This window comes from Littorina saxatilis, linkage group LG15 (genome assembly GCF_037325665.1).
Source record: "Littorina saxatilis isolate snail1 linkage group LG15, US_GU_Lsax_2.0, whole genome shotgun sequence".
In the NCBI taxonomy this organism is placed as follows: domain Eukaryota; kingdom Metazoa; phylum Mollusca; class Gastropoda; order Littorinimorpha; family Littorinidae; genus Littorina; species Littorina saxatilis.
In genome coordinates this window covers 1,486,588-1,503,223 of record NC_090259.1, presented here as the reverse complement: position 1 = coordinate 1,503,223, position 16,636 = coordinate 1,486,588, and the positions used below count along the sequence as shown (strand labels likewise).

Sequence of the window (16,636 nt, the reverse complement as noted above, 5' to 3'; positions counted from 1 at the left end):
GAAAGGTACAAGAAAAATGTTCATTCAAAATGAACAGGCGTCCATGTTATTTTGACAAAATGAATATTTTTGTTAAAGAAGCTGGCAAGCACACCCTTTCGAATATAGCGGAAGTAGTTTCGACCCTAAATGCTTAAGTACTTAGGCCTTAAACTTAAGTACGGGTTGATAGAATATTTTAATGTAAGCAGAGATGTCTCTGATATAAGTGCAGTTTATTTTCAAAGTTTGGAGTCGTAGATCATTCTTTTTGGATGCAATGTGACTAGCATGTATCGGTGAAATTTGTTGTTTAATTCTGCAAGCAAATGTGTGTGCTGTTATTGCATTATTTACAAAAACGCACAGAAAAAAAACACTATTTTCGACTACTCATTGCGGAGCAGAGCGTGCAATATACGCTCTGCTACAGAGTTATCCCACGTGCGGTTAGATAGACGCTCATACATGTAAGTACAGTTTATTTTCTAGGTTTGGTATCGTAGATAATTTTTTTTGAATGCAATGTGAAAAACAGGTATTGATACAGTTTGTTGTATAATTTTGCAAGTGAATATTTGTTTATTGGCTGCATGTTTGACAAAAACGTTGTAAAATAAACACTTTTTCGTTGCTTTTATTGTTTGCTTTGATTGTAGCCAAACGACTTGCTCTACGGGGCTGAAAATAAAGTGGAAGACACTTTGAGATATAAGGAATTGGATAGGCCATCATACGAGAAGGTGTAGAAATCTGCATGCTGGCAGCTTTAAAGTGTTACAGCGACATCAGAAAGCTCTAAAAGCTTCTTTTTTTTTTTAAATGCATGATTTTCATAGTTTGTCACTTTAGACAATTTTTGTAATAATTAATTTGATCGGAAAAAAATAGTGTAATATACAAATAAGAAAATTTTTGAATCACATTTTTGCTATCCTTGATGAGAAGCGAGTTGAAATGTGCCTAAATAAAGTCACACCTTAACATTTTTTAGTTTTTGCCCACTAAGGCATTTGCAACATGAAATTTCAGTATTTTTTAAGTTTTTACCCCCCCCCCCCCCCCCCCCCCAAAATGACATGTTTTAACAATTTGAAGTTTTTGTCTAAACATGAAATGACATTCTAAGATCTGAAAGCTTTTTTCTTTTTTTTAATGCAACGTCATGAATAATATTTTCAATTTTTTGCATTAAAGAAGCTGGCAAGCACACCCTTTCGAATATAGCGGAAGTAGATTCGACCCTAAATGCTTAAGTACTTAGGCTTTAAACTGAAGTACGTGTTGACAGAATATTTTAATATAAGTGCAGTTTATATTTCAAAGTTTGGAGTCGTAGATCATTCTTTTTGGATGCAAAATGACTAACATGTATCAGTGAAATTTGTTGTTTAATTCTGCAAGCAAATGTGTGTGCTGTTATTGCATTATTTGAAAAAAAACGCACAGAAAAAACACTATTTTTGACGACTCACTGCAGTTATCCCAGGTGCGGTTAGATAGACGCGCATACATGTAAGTACAGTTTATTTTCTAGGTTTGGTATCGTAGATAATTTTTTTGGAATGCAATGTGACAAACATGTATTGATACAGTTTGTTGTATAATTTTGCAAGTGAATATGTGTTTATTGGCTGCATGTTTCACTAAAACGCAGTAAAATAAAAACTTTTTCGTTGCTTTTGTTGTTTCCTTTGATTGCAGCCAAATGACTGAAAATTAAGTGGAAGACACTTTGAGATATAAGGAATCGGATAGGCCATGACACGAGAAGGTGTAGAAATCTGCTTGCAGACAGCTTTAACATGACATCACATATTGATATATTTTTTTAAGTTTTTGCATATTACCCCATTTTTGAGGTCACGTTTTAACTTTGGTTAAGTGTTTGCCCACAACTGACATTAGATTACATTTAAACATTTTACATTATTTTTCTAGCACATGTTCATGTTAGTCTGCGCCATCCATTGATCACAGAACATCCACATAGGAAGAAAAGGTGTTTGACTACTGAAATAAAAATGTTTAGAGAAATGTAGAAAGAGGTGAACAAAATGCAAGATGATTTGGTATGGAATTTAGTTGTATACGTGAATGAGGTGTGAAACGTATGCAGAAAGGAAGATGTTTATTTGCGATGAAAGAAAATAGATATAATAACTTCATACTGTAGTAAAAAAACAAAACAAAACAAAAACAACCAGTAATCAGCCAATCAATTTCAAATGTTCATTCAACAGTAACCATATACATTCGACAATGGTCCTCTGTAAATAAAAATTAAAAACAAATCTGCTTGGACAGAATTGTTGTTATTTTTGGGAATAAGAAAATATCAACTATCTTGAGATGCATCCTCTTGCACAAAAATAATGCAAGTTAAGGAGTTACGTCCATATGCGTAAAAAGTTAAGATGAATATATGGATCAACAATTACCTCCCCTACTTGCATTATATTTGGGCAAAGCTATAGGAATAGTGTAATGATATTTTAAAATAATTGTCACATTGCCTTAAACATTTGGATTTTGACATGGAGTATTTTACGTAATGTGTACATTTTAGACATGGCAACTGAAGGAAAAAAAAGTGGAGAAAAAAACCTAACATTTTGTGGGACAAATTTTGTAAGTTGGGTGACGAAACCATGTAAACTTTTCCTTCACAACAGACAAAATTAAGAGGTTTTTCTTTTAACAAACACAAAGAAATATGTCTTTACCTTCGAACAAGCACAGAAAGTATGTGTTTTTGTTCATAAGACCATACATTTTGTTGTTGTGGAGATATGGATTCAACTGCAGAAAATGTGAAACTTTGCTAACAATTCCCATACCTGACATTTTAAAAGTCTAAAAAGTGCCTCCCACTAGCTTGTCACCAAATAAACAAAGTAGGTTGTAACAAAATTGCAGATTAATAAAAAAAAATAGTTCAATCAATAGTATATGTCACACCTGACATTAAACTAGTAATTTCCATCACTATCCTTTTCAGGCATTAAAAATAGTTCAAAGCAGCTATAGCCCCACATGGAAGTAAGAGGCTCATTCACAAGCTAGTTAAAAGCTTTTCATTCTTTTTGTTTTTCTCAAAAGAAAGTTCATAGTATGACAACAGTATTCACAGCAGGCAGTTTTAAATCACGCAAGGGTCATTCTCAAGGTGTGTTCACGAAATACATTGTAATTTTAAACAGAGACAATTATCAGTTCACGCTTGAAGATGATTTTACTGACCAAGTTTCTCCCCATATATTTCATAACCCTGCAGGTGAAAATGGGAATACCAGCACAGAATGACTGTCAGTGAACATTTAATACCAACACTTCAAACTACATCACTCATCATAAAACAGAAGCTGTGACTTGGATTTAAATGAAAATCAAAAAGTGGAAAAACTCATACTCTGATAATTGTTGTCCAAGTGTTTCAAACTACATCACTCATCATAAAACAGAAGCTGTGACTTGGATTTAAATAAAAATCAACACGCGGAAAAACTCATACTCTGATAATTGTTGTCTAAGTGTTTGTGTGGTTAAAAAAACAAACATACCTGATCCTAAATAAAATCAGAGCAACCCATATGATCATTAAAATGTAACCATTCACTGGTCCATAGGTATACTCTTTTCAAAAAGGAGATGGGTATGGAAGAGGCAGTGCTTCTGTTAGTGATTCAAAGTGCCAGACATCCCATCCTAGTGCTGTGAAATGGATATAAATTATATATATATTCAATATTTCATGGAAGCTTACTAATATTTGCATGCAAACATACTGTGACAGTACTAATACAGTAAAAGCATTATTGAGGGTGAACAGACTGCTTTACTTGGTTTCAGTGAGGAGTAACAATACTAACAATAACAATAACATGCCTAAGTTGTGAAATGTAAGTACTTAACCCCCCCCCCCCCCCCCCCCCCCCCCCCCCCCCCCCCCGGACACTGGCAAAATTCCAGCAGAATGTCCCCCACCTTCGCTGACGATTATCCACAGTTTATACAGGAAGTGTGCAGGTAGGTTGTCTGCCTCTGTGTCGGTTTTACCTCCGCGGTGTAGACGAAAAACTTTTCCACTTCTGCCACAGGGCGAAAAGTCTCGTTTTGGCACTTTAACTTGGCATATAACATCAAACATCACGTTAATCAACTGAATTGTGTGGCATTATACCTATGCGATTCATGTCACATTAGAAAAACTGCCGTAACGCAATAAAATTCCTGAGATGTTAGTATTATGCATAACACGGTAAAACATCGAGTTTTGGTGTCTGCGTTTTGGACGTTTTCGCTGGGATTACGGAGGGCTATTCACATCGTGTTAAACAAGTTGTCGCAGTGAGCAAAACACCAGATAACGTCTGGAATTATGACAAGTTATTGCAGTGACTTAAACTCGAAGTTAGCTGTTGGTTTTGATGTGTTTCACTGCGTTTTCGTCTTGCTTTTGTTTCATAATGTTGTTGCTGTTGTTGTTACTGTTGGGAGCTATACATCACATTTTTGTTCCCCGAAAAATATATTCAATACAATACAATACAATACAATATAATAACTTTATTAATCTCTAAAAGAGAAATTACATTGCTGAGCGTTTGTGTCCGTAATAATAACATACATAAAACATTCAAAATAAACATTTGTTCTTTGTCCTGAGAAAATATAGCACATTGGTTATCACATAAGAAAGTATATTAAAAATAAATTAACATGCATTCACCATCAACAATGCACAAAAGAAAGTCAGCACCTTGCCGGTTATCACATATTGTCTAAGATTAAGAGAGTAGAATGCAAAACAAAATCAACAATACTGAAACAATACAGAACACTGACCCCGTGCATCAGAGCGACAACACCAGCATCTACCGCCCCACCTGAGAATTGAAGATGTGAATTGCAGATGGAATGAACGAATTTCTGTAGCGTGTGGATCTTGCGGTTGGTTGTCTGAATCTGTTGCTCCTTCTTGATTAATATCAGGACGCAAACCATCCCCTTTACTTCACACACACACACACACACACACACACACACACACACACACACACACACACACACACAATCTACTCCTCAGTTTGCAGCGTGGCTTCGACAGCGAGTTTGCCCGTACCCAAGGGGAGTAACTCGAAATAACTCAGCGCGCGGTCTGCTGAAAAAGGCCCTAATAGAAATCACCCGCTAGGTACACGCGCACTCAAGTTAACCTCTGCTTTGACCTGTGGCTGTGTGCCAAGAGAGAGCAGAACACACACGCCGTAGACCAGATAAATAGGTGCTTGGTTTTGGTATTTTGATTTTACACAACATTAAGCCTTTCTTGGGGTTCATGGTCATGGCAACAGCCATAATAATATTATATCATGTATAATATTACATTTCAGCATATGTAAATTACATGTCATCATAACAAACTGTCATACATTTTTATTCCTCATCATTCTGATTGATCACAACCAAACCTACTATCAGTGGACACATCCAAATGCAAGCGCCTGTTCTTGACAAATTGCCACAGTGACTGATCTAAAAATATAGGTCCTTTGCCGCCACGGACACTGTTTGGCCTGTAGGTAAAATGTACAATGTATTTTCTGATTTGTGCACAAAAGCTTTTTTTCTTTTTTTCTTTTTTTTAACATAACAATGTTTAATGTTACTGTATGTTTGAAAGACCATGGTCACATTTGTAAAACAAATGTTAAATTAAAAAATAAATAACATTTTGGTTCATGATTTTTTCCTACACCTGTGCTAAAACTAAGAAGTAAAAATGTTGGTATATAAGTCACTCAAATACTTCAGAGTATGAATGGTTAGAGTTTGTTGCGGTTGACCCTGCACAGTTCGACCTACGATGTTTTTGTTGAACAATTTTGTCAAAAAAAAACAAAAAAAAAGTAAGGGCAGTAACTCAAGACGTAAATGTGGCAGTGTCCCATAGGCAACCGCAGAGTTATCCTGTCCATAGGCAAGCGCTTACTTGATCCCAATTACTAGGCGTCTCCGGACGCCTAGAACAATATGCAAACCAGGTTTGAACAGAGCATAGAACAATTTGTATTCTGGGTTTTTTTTGGACAGGACATTCAGATATCTTGTTCAAAGGTAATGGTTAAAAAGCTAGCTAAATCATCATCATTAACAGCAGCACCAGCTGACTGTCTGTCTATCTGTCTGCCTGTCTGTCTATGTGTCTGTCTTTGTCTGGGTGTCTGTCTCTCTGTCTTGGTATCTATCTGTCCGTCTGGCTGGCTGGCTGGCTGGCTGACTGGCTTGGTCTTTGTTTTTATCTTTGTCAGTTTGTTTGTCTGTCCAGCCCCCTGTCTCTCTCTCTGTCTATGTCTGTCTGTCTGTCTGTTTTTGTCTCTCTCTATCTCCCCCTCTCTCTCTCTCTCTCTCTCTCTCTCTCTCTCTCTCTCTCTCTCTCTCTCTCTCTCTCTCTCTCTCTCTCTCTCTCTCTCTCTCTCTCTCTCTCTCTTCATAATATGTTTTGTCTTGAATTGTCTCCCCTCCCCTCCCCCCAAATCCTCCGCTCTATGTGACTCACCACACAGCCCGCAGTATTTCTGACAATGCGACACGAGGAGGGGTGACGAGCAGACGTCAGCCACGTCAGAACACGTCATGTCCTGAATGCGGGTGTCCTCGCACACACCCATCGTGCTGTTGGAAGCCGTCATAGTGTCGTTGCCGGAAAGTACGCTACCGGTTGACATATCGACGGTTGTCATGTCGACGGCTGGAGCGACGGTTGTCATGTCGACGGCTGGAGCGACGGTTGTTGCCGGCATGTCAGATACGGTGACAATAGGGTTGACTGGGGAACAAAGAGAGATACATTGACTGAATTACTGACTGGAGAACAGGGAGAGAGCGGTTGACTGAATTACTGCACTGACTTAATGAATTAGTAGACCCCCTGGATTGCTGGAAGAATTTTGCTGACAGAGTCAATACAAATTGATAACATACGATCTATGACAATAAAACCAAAATTGAGAAATAGTCTCCAGGGGAAGCAAACATCTTTCTGCTTTTCAATTCGACTTTCAAGAGAGAAAGAGATAGAGAGAAAAAGGCAATGACCGAGAGAGTGACTTCAACAGGAACAACGTCTTCGGCTCCAGGACGTCTTCCAATGACTCATCTCCCTGGAAAACACGGTGAGAGAGAGAGAGAGAGAGAGAGAGAGAGAGAGAGAGAGAGAGAGAGAGAGAGAGAGAGAGAGAGAGAGAGACAGAAATAGAGAGATAGAGACAGAGAAAGAGAGAGAGAGACATAGAGAGAGATAGAGAAACAGGGAGAGAGATAGAGATAGAGAGACAGAAATAGAGAAAGATAGAGAGACAGGGAAAGATAGAGAGACAGACAGAGACAGAAAGAAACAGAGATAGAGAGACAGAGAAAGAGAGACAGAGAGATAGAGAGAGAGAGAAAAAGGAGAACAAAAGAGAGAGACAGAGAAAGAGAGAGAGAGAGAGAGAGAGAGAGAGAGAGAGAGAGAGAGATAGAGAGAGAGAGGAAGAGAAAGAGACATAGAGCAACAATTACTTAACACAATTTTTTTTACAAGTTTGGTTTGCTTTCTGTTGCTCAAAAGTAAAACTATGGTTAACAATGAAATACATGTATTCTCACAGCAGGGGTCGCACACATCGGTACAGTTGACCTTGCTGCAGAGAGCGTCCAGCACCCCACAGCCCAGACCGGCAAGGTCACTGCACTGCAGCGCGTCCAGACCGCCATCAGGGGCTGCTGTTGTGGCCACGGCCATCACTGTTGTCCCTGCGATGTAGAGTTAGCGGGTTACTTATTGACAGAGTTAGCGAGTTACTTATTGACAGACATAGACACCTGCAGTTCAGGTCTACCAGGGCATCACTGTTGTCTCTATGTTCAGGTCTACCAGGGCATCACTGTTTTCTCTATTTTCAGGTCTACCAGGGTATCACTGTTGTCTCTATGTTCAGGTCTACCAGGGCATCACTGTTGTCTCTATGTTCAGGTCTACCAGGGCATCACTGTTGTCTCTATGTTCAGGTCTACCAGGGCATCACTGTTGTCTCTATGTTCAGGTCTACCAGGGCATCACTGTTTTCTCTATTTTCAGGTCTACCAGGGCATCACTGTTGTCTCTATTTTCAGGACTACCAGGGCATCACTGTTGTCTCTATTTTCAGGTCTACCAGGGCATCACTGTTGTCTCTATGTTCAGGACTACCAGGGCATCACTGTTTTCTCTATTTTCAGGACTACCAGGGCATCACTGTTGTCTCTATGTTCAGGTCTACCAGGGCATCACTGTTGTCTCTATGTTCAGGTCTACCAGGGCATCACTGTTGTCTCTATGTTCAGGTCTACCAGGGCATCACTGTTTTCTCTATTTTCAGGTCTACCAGGGCATCACTGTTGTCTCTATGTTCAGGTCTACCAGGGCATCACTGTTGTCTCTATTTTCAGGACTACCAGGGCATCACTGTTGTCTCTATTTTCAGGACTACCAGGGCATCACTGTTTTCTCTATTTTCAGGTCTACCAGGGCATCACTGTTGTCTCTATGTTCAGGTCTACCAGGGCATCACTGTTTTCTCTATTTTCAGGTCTACCGGGGCATCACTGTTGTCTCTATTTTCAGGTCTACCAGGGCATCACTGTTGTCTCTATTTTCAGGACTACCAGGGCATCACTGTTTTCTCTATTTTCAGGTCTACCAGGGCATCACTGTTGTCTCTATGTTCAGGTCTACCAGGGCATCACTGTTGTCTCTATGTTCAGGTCTACCAGGGCATCACTGTTTTCTCTATTTTCAGGTCTACCAGGGCATCATTGTTTTCTCTATTTTCAGGTCTACCAGGGCATCACTGTTGTCTCTATGTTCAGGTCTACCAGGGCATCACTGTTGTCTCTATTTTCAGGACTACCAGGGCATCACTGTTGTCTCTATTTTCAGGACTACCAGGGCATCACTGTTGTCTCTATGTTCAGGTCTACCAGGGCATCACTGTTGTCTCTATTTTCAGGACTACCAGGGCATCACTGTTGTCTCTATTTTCAGGACTACCAGGGCATCACTGTTTTCTCTATTTTCAGGTCTACCAGGGCATCACTGTTGTCTCTATGTTCAGGTCTACCAGGGCATCACTGTTTTCTCTATTTTCAGGACTACCAGGGCATCACTGTTTTCTCTATTTTCAGGACTACCAGGGTATCACTGTTGTCTCTATGTTCAGGGCTACCAGGGCATCACTGCTTTCTCTATTTTCAGGTCTACCAGGGCAACACTGTTGTCTCTATTTTCAGGTCTACCAGGGCATCACTGTTGTCTCTATTTTCAGGACTACCAGGGCATCACTGTTGTCTCTATGTTCAGGTCTACCAGGGCATCACTGTTGTCTCTATTTTCAGGTCTACCAGGGCATCACTGTTTTCTCTATTTTCGGAACTACCAGGGCATCACTGTTTTCTCTATGTTCAGGACTACCAGGGCATCACTGTTGTCTCTATTTTCAGGTCTACCAGGGCATCACTGTTTTCTCTATTTTCAGGACTACCAGGGCATCACTGTTGTCTCTATTTTCAGGTCTACCAGGGCATCACTGTTGTCTTTATTTTCAGGACTACCAGGGCATCACTGTTTTCTCTATTTTCAGGTCTACCAGGGCATCACTGTTGTCTCTATGTTCAGGACTACCAGGGCATCACTGTTGTCTCTATTTTCAGGTCTACCAGGGCATCACTGTTTTCTCTATTTTCAGGGTCTACCAGGGCATCACTGTTGTCTCTATTTTCAGGACTACCAGGGCATCACTGTTGTCTCTATTTTCAGGACTACCAGGGCATCACTGTTGTCTCTATTTTCAGGTCTACCAGGGCATCACTGTTTTCTCTATGTTCAGGACTACCAGGGCATCACTGTTTTCTCTATTTTCAGGTCTACCAGGTCATCACTGTTGTCTATGTTCAGGTCTACCAGGGCATCACATTGCACAGCATGCTGACCTCCGTCGGGAACTGCTGTTGTGTGCACGTTCATCACTACTGTCTATGCGATGTAAAGTTAGCGAGTTAATTATTGGCTTATTATCATTATTGGCTCACTGTTGTCTCTGCGATGTAGAGTTAGCGAGTTAATTATTGGCTTATTATCATTATTGGCTCAATGTTGTCTCTACGATGTCGAGTTAGCGAGTTAATTATTGGCTTATTATCATTATTGGCTCACTGTTGTCTCTGCGATGTAGAGTTAGCGAGTTAATTATTGGCTTATTATCATTATTGGCTCAATGTTGTCTTTGCAAGGTAGAATTAGCGAGTTACTTATTTGCTTATTATTAATATTGTTACTATTTGCTGACTGCTGTCTCTGCGAGGAAGAGCCTTTCAATGTATTATCGTAATAGGGCACGTAATATTAGCGTCCGCTTGGGTTCATGTCCCTAATATTTCTCGTGTTATTACTGTACCATGTTCAACTGCATAACAACTTGTTTTGTATTATTGTATTAGGGCACGTAATAACAACGTGTTTAAACCAAGGTGTTATTGTGATACTGACGGCATTTGCTGCAGACGTCCGAGCAGTTGAGTGTAGGACAGACGGCATCCAGCACGGCACAGCCCTGGTTGGCCAGGTCGCTACAGGCCAGGGCGCCGTAGTCCGGGGGGACGATGCTGGCCGTGGAGTCAGTGGGGTTGGGGTTCTGAAGCATCATATTGATCTTCTCCTCAAGGATGGCTTCTGTAAAAAATGAAAGGGGGGAGGGGGGAGCGTAAGACATACTATAATGTTATATGTCCTTATTTGTTTTGGACCACAATTTGAGGATGGAAGTCGCTTGTTCATTTCAATGCTTGTTATTCTCTCAGGTGCCAGGAGAAAGGTTCCGTATAACTCCAGCTTACTCCATTACACGGGGGACCAAAATATAACATTTCATGTATCATCTTCTTCTTCTTCTTCTTCTTCTTCTTCTTCTTCTTCTTCTTCTTCTTCTTCTTCTTCTTCTTCTTCTTCTTCTTCTTCTTCTTCTTCTTCTTCTTCTTCTTCTTCTTCTTCTTCTTCTTCTTCTTCTTCTTCTTCTTCTTCTTCTTCTTCTTCGTCGTCGTCGTCGTCGTCGTCGTCGTCGTCGTTCGTGGGCTGAAACTCCCACGTTCACTCATGTTTTCGCACGGGTGGGTGTAAACGTGCATTACTGTTTTTATCCCGCCGTTCAGGCAGCCATACGTCGCTTTCGGGGGAATTTAATAAATCAATCATTGTGGCCATTTCTGTGATAGCAGGTTCGACTGTAATATGGACACTTCCTTGAACGTTTAGACATTCAGCTTGAAGTGGGAGTCAGTGAGTACAGTAACGTTTAGACATTCAGCTTGAAGTGGGAGTCAGTGAGTACAGTAACGTTTAGACATTCAGCTTGAAGTGGGAGTCAGTGAGTACAGTAACGTTTAGACATTCAGCTTGAAGTGGGAGTCAGTGAGTACAGTAACGTTTAGACATTCAGCTTGAAGTGGGAGTCAGTGAGTACAGTAACGTTTAGACATTCAGCTTGAAGTGGGAGTCAGTGAGTACAGTAACGTTTAGACATTCAGCTTGAAGTGGGAGTCAGTGAGTACAGTAACGTTTAGACATTCAGCTTGAAGTGAGAGTCAGTGAGTACAGTAACGTTTAGACATTCAGCTTGAAGTGGGAGTCAGTGAGTATAGTAACGTTTAGACATTCAGGGGGACGATGCTGGCCGTGGAGTCAGTGGGGTTGGGGTTCTGAAGCATCATATTGATCTTCTCCTCAAGGATGGCTTCTGTAAAAAATGAAAGGGGGGAGGGGGGAGCGTAAGACATACTATAATGTTATATGTCCTTATTTGTTTTGGACCACAATTTGAGGATGGAAGTCGCTTGTTCATTTCAATGCTTGTTATTCTCTCAGGTGCCAGGAGAAAGGTTCCGTATAACTCCAGCTTACTCCATTACACGGGGGAACAAAATATAACATTTCATGTATCTTCTTCTTCTTCTTCTTCTTCTTCTTCTTCTTCTTCTTCTTCTTCTTCTTCTTCTTCTTCTTCTTCTTCTTCTTCTTCTTCTTCTTCTTCTTCTTCTTCTTCTTCTTCTTCTTCTTCTTCTTCTTCTTCGTCGTCGTCGTCGTCGTCGTCGTCGTCGTTCATGGGCTGAAACTCCCACGTTCTCTCATGTTTTTGCACGGGTGGGTGTAAACGTGCATTACTGTTTTTATCCCGCCGTTCGGGCAGCCATACGTCGCTTTCGGGGGAATTTAATAAATCAATCATTGTGGCCATTTCTGTGATAGCAGGTTCGACTGTAATATGGATACTTCCTTGAACGTTTAGACAGTCTGCTTGAAGTGGGAGTCAGTGAGCCCAGTAAAGTGTGTTTAGACATTCTGCTTGAAGTGGGAGTCAGTGAGCCCAGTAAAGTGTGTTTACATTCTGCTTGAAGTGGGAGTCAGTGAGTACAGTTACGTTTAGACATTCAGCTTGAAGTGGGAGTCAGTGAGTACAGTAACGTTTAGACATTCAGCTTGAAGTGGGAGTCAGTGAGTACAGTAACGTTTAGACATTCAGCTTGAAGTTGGAGTCAGTGAGTACAGTAACGTTTAGACATTCAGCTTGAAGTGGGAGTCAGTGAGTACAGTAACGTTTAGGCATTTAGCTTGAAGTGGGAGTCAGTGAGTACAGTAACGTTTAGACATTCAGCTTGAAGTGGGAGTCAGTGAGTACAGTCACGTTTAGACATTCAGCTTGAAGTGGGAGTCAGTGGGTACAGTAATGTTTAGACATTCAGCTTGAAGTGGGAGTCAGTGAGTACAGTACCGTTTAGACATTCAGTTTGAAGTGGGAGTCAGTGAGTACAGTAACGTTTAGACATTCAGCTTGAAGTGGGAGTCAGTGAGTACAGTAACGTTTAGACATTCAGCTTGAAGTGAGAGTCAGTGAGTACAGTAACGTTTAGACATTCAGCTTGAAGTGGGAGTCAGTGAGTACAGTAACGTTTATACATTCAGCTTGAAGTGGGAGTCAGTGAGTACAATATCGTTTAGGCATTCAGCTTGAAGTGGGAGTCAGTGGGTACAGTAACGTTTAGACATTCAGCTTGAAGTGGGAGTCAGTGAGTACAGTAACGTTTAGAAATTCAGCTTGAAGTGGGAGTCAATGAGTACAGTAACGTTCAGGCATTCAGCTTGAAGTGGGAGTCAGTGAGTACAGTAACGTTTAGACATTCAGCTTGAAGTGGGAGTCAGTGAGTACAGTAACGTTTAGACATTCAGCTTGAAGTGGGAGTCAGTGAGTACAATAACGTTTAGGCATTCAGCTTCAAGTGGGAGTCAGTGAGTACAGTAACGTTTAGATATTCAGCTTGAAGTTGGAGTCAGTGAGTACAGTAACGTTTAGACATTCAGCATGAAGTGGGAGTCAGTGAGTACAGTAACGTTTAGACATTCAGCTTGAAGTGGGAGTCAGTGAGTACAGTTACGTTTGTTCTCATTTCGACATCTTGTTTCTCCAGTCATCGGCTCTAGTCAACAGTTCCCGAAGTCTCAGACATAGTTATATATCATAATTTATATTGATGTATGTATGAATAACATAGGACATTTTACATAGATCGAGACAGTCAGTGTTCCTCAGAGACCGCGCCAGTGCTCGAGGTGAACAGTGACTGCCGAGATCTGTGTAACATGTCATTTGTTGGTCGAAAATACAATTAACAGATATGTATCAATCGATTTTAGTTAGAATTCCTTCTAATTATTACGGTTGAACGCACACAACTATGTCATATTTTGCAGTCTTAGCTGGCAGGACTTCTTGATGTTGCTATAGAGTGAACATTGGTAATTAAGCACGGTGAGTTATTATCATTGATGCATCCATGCTGGAATAAAGCATGGATGAACAATTCGGGGCCAATAATTTTGCGAAACACTGGAAGCAGACGAGGAGCAATACCTACAGTAGTACTTTATATTGAACATCATTTTCCTTTTCAAATTGCATTTACTATTATTAAGAAGAGAAGAGAACAACAAGAACAGGAGTTTATTCCACCATGTAGCGTAACGATCCTTGGTATTTGTCCTAGTGTGGTTAGCATTATCTTCACGCGTACACTTCTTGTAGATACGACCGATCGCCTTCTGTCACAAGTGTTATTAGAAATTAACGCTTTTGTCTCAAATGGCTTGCCATACGCACCACACATGTTGCAGGTGGCGGGACAGATGTATTTGCCCAGAGTCTTGTTGCAGATGTCCTCGGACACCACGAGGTCCTTGCAGCCATCGTTGGCCACAGTGTCTGTACACGAGATGGTTTGGAAGAGAGAACACAGCCCGCAGGTCTGGGGACACACGCGTACGGCAAGCCTGTCGCTGCACAAGTGCTGGAAAGAAAATTTAAAAAAAACTTCAATCACATCATTTCCAGAATTCGCTTTGAAGTATTTACTCATACGGCAAGTCGTTCGTGACGCAAGTGCTGGAAAGAAAATAAAAAACTTCAATCACATAATTTCCAGAATTCATTTTGAAGTATTTATACTCGTACGGAAAGTTGTCTGCGGTTCAAATGCTGGACATAATTATCATAACAACTTCAATTACATAATTTCCAGAATTCGTGTTGAAGTATTTACTCGAACAGCAAACCTGTCCCTGCACAAGTGCTGAAAACAAAAATAAAAAATCAATCACAGAATGTCTAGGATTCGTTTAGAAGTATTTACTCGTACGGAAAGTCGTTTGCGACGCAAATGCTCGAAGCAAAATTAAAAAAACCAATCACAGCCTTTCCAGGATTCGTTTAGAAGTATTTACTCGTACGACAAGGCGTCCGTGACAAAAATGTTGGAAAGAAAATAGAAACTTCATCGTACGGGAAGTCGTTCGTGACGCAAATGCTTGACAGAAAAAAAACAAGTCGCGTAAGGCGAAATTACTACATTTAGTCAAGCTGTGGAACTCACAGAATGAAACTGAACGTAGTCCGCCGCTAGTGCAAAAGGCAGTGAAAGTGACGAGCCTGTTTGGCGCGGTAGCGGTTGCGCTATAATGCTTCATAGCACGCTTTACTGTACCTCTCTTCGTTTTAATTTTCTGAGTGTGTTTATAATCCAAACATATCATATCTATATGTTTTTGGAATCAGGAACCGACAAGAAATACGATGAAATAATTTTTAAAACGATTTTGGAAATTTAATTTTAATCATATTTTTTATATTTTTAATTTTCAGAGCTTGTTTTTAATCCAAATATAACATATGTGTATGTTTTTGGAATCAGAAAATGATTAAAAATAAGATGACCGTACATTTGGATCGTTTTATAATAATATTTTTTTTTTTACAATTTTCAGATTTTTAATGACCAAAGTCATCAATTAATTTTTAAGCCACCAAACTGAAATGCAATACCGAAGTCCGGTCTTCGTCGAAGATGTCTCTGCTCAGGAGTACTTCAAAACGCACACTGACTCAGAAACCAAGCCTACAATAGCACAAGTGTTAGTTAGAAGATTAGAAAGGCTGTCTTAGAGAATTTTACGAGTTTGACACAAGAGGCATTACTCGTACTGCAATCCGGTCGCTGCACAACTCCAGGAAACAAAATGATCAGATTAGTTGCACACATCTACTTGGTTCAGACGTCTTTCGATGCGTACTCTGACTCGTATGGCAATGTATTCCATGTTGGACACATAGCAACACAGCAGCTTTTTTTCTCTCAAATAAGTTCGATGCATACACTTTCTTGTATGGCAATGTATTCCATGTTGGACACATAGCAACTCAGCAGCTTTTTTTCCTCTCAAATACGTTCGGTAGGTCTCGCGAAACGACGGCGTTGTGGGTGACTCGGAGGAAGCGTTTGTGCTTGCCGACTACCAACACCAGACGACACCTTTATTATCCCGAGAAGAGAAACTCAGGTGTGTCGTATCACAGCATCAGACAACATGGTTGGTTGGTTGGTTGGTTGGTTGGTTGGTTGGTTGGTTGATTGGTTGGTTGGTTTGTTGGTTGGTTGGTTGGTTTGTTTGTTTTTTGGTTTGTTGGTTGGTTGGTTGGTTTGTTGGTTGGTTGGTTGGTTGGTTTGTTTGTTGGTTGGTTGGTTGGTAGGTTGGTTGGTTGGTTTGTTGGTTGGTTGGTTTGTTGGTTGGTTGGTTGGTTGCTTGGGTGCTTAGTTGGTTGGTTGGTTGGTTGGTTGGTTGGTTTGTTGGTTGGTTGGTTTGTTGATTGGTTGGTTGGTTGGTTGGTTGGTTGGTTGGTTGGTTGGTTGGTTGGTGGGTGGGTTATTATTGTTCATTGTCTCTCCATGTATTTTAATGCTATTCGAGACCGATGGAAATGTGTCTCCCTTTTCAGTGCATCATACAACATACAACATCAAAACGTAAAAGTATACAACAGTAACATTCCTTGCATCATGTTACAAAACAAAGGTAGAACGAGCAATGAAAGAAGAGGGTCACCTGAGAGGAGTCGAGGTTGGAGCACTGGTTGCCCACCAGCTGGTCCTTACAGTCGCCCTTCAGAAACTCGTACAGTGACGTGGTGGTGGCTGAAACACAGGCCAGGTCAGTTCAGGTCAGGTCAGTTCAGGTCAGGTCAGGTCAGGTCAGGTC

At 40.6% G+C, this 16,636-nt stretch overlaps 2 protein-coding genes across 2 annotated transcripts in view; both read right to left on the bottom strand.

Annotated features, from left to right (window-relative positions):
- Positions 1-5,970: 5,970 nt before the first annotated feature.
- LOC138948399 (uncharacterized) lies at positions 5,971-10,723 on the bottom strand. The gene is made up of 4 exons (XM_070319933.1): positions 10,550-10,723; positions 7,633-7,779; positions 6,542-6,811; positions 5,971-6,005 (listed from the first exon to the last, which is right to left on the bottom strand). The coding sequence occupies exons 1-4, from the start codon at positions 10,704-10,706 to the stop codon at positions 5,971-5,973; spliced, it is 609 nt and encodes a 202-aa protein (XP_070176034.1). The 5' UTR covers positions 10,707-10,723.
- A 980-nt stretch (positions 10,724-11,703) lies between these two features.
- LOC138948387 (uncharacterized) overlaps positions 11,704-16,636 on the bottom strand; it is an 11,585-nt gene continuing 6,652 nt past the window's right edge. The window contains exons 8-10 of the mRNA XM_070319916.1: positions 16,484-16,572; positions 14,208-14,394; positions 11,704-11,792 (exon numbers count right to left, since the gene is read on the bottom strand). Coding sequence (XP_070176017.1) covers positions 11,704-11,792; positions 14,208-14,394; positions 16,484-16,572 — 365 coding nt within the window. The remainder of the gene's footprint in view (positions 11,793-14,207; positions 14,395-16,483; positions 16,573-16,636) is intronic.

Excerpts from the sequence above, each read along its gene's own strand:
- LOC138948399 (XM_070319933.1), bottom strand. The coding sequence starts at position 10,706 with ATGATGCTTCAGAACCCCAACCCCACTGACTCCACGGCCAGCATCGTC. Across the intron at positions 6,812-7,632 it reads CGATGTGTGCGACCCCTGCT|TCAACCCTATTGTCACCGTA; the intron begins GTGAGAATACAT and ends TTTGTTCCCCAG. Across the intron at positions 6,006-6,541 it reads GAAATACTGCGGGCTGTGTG|GCGTCCGGAGACGCCTAGTA; the intron begins GTGAGTCACATA and ends ATATTGTTCTAG.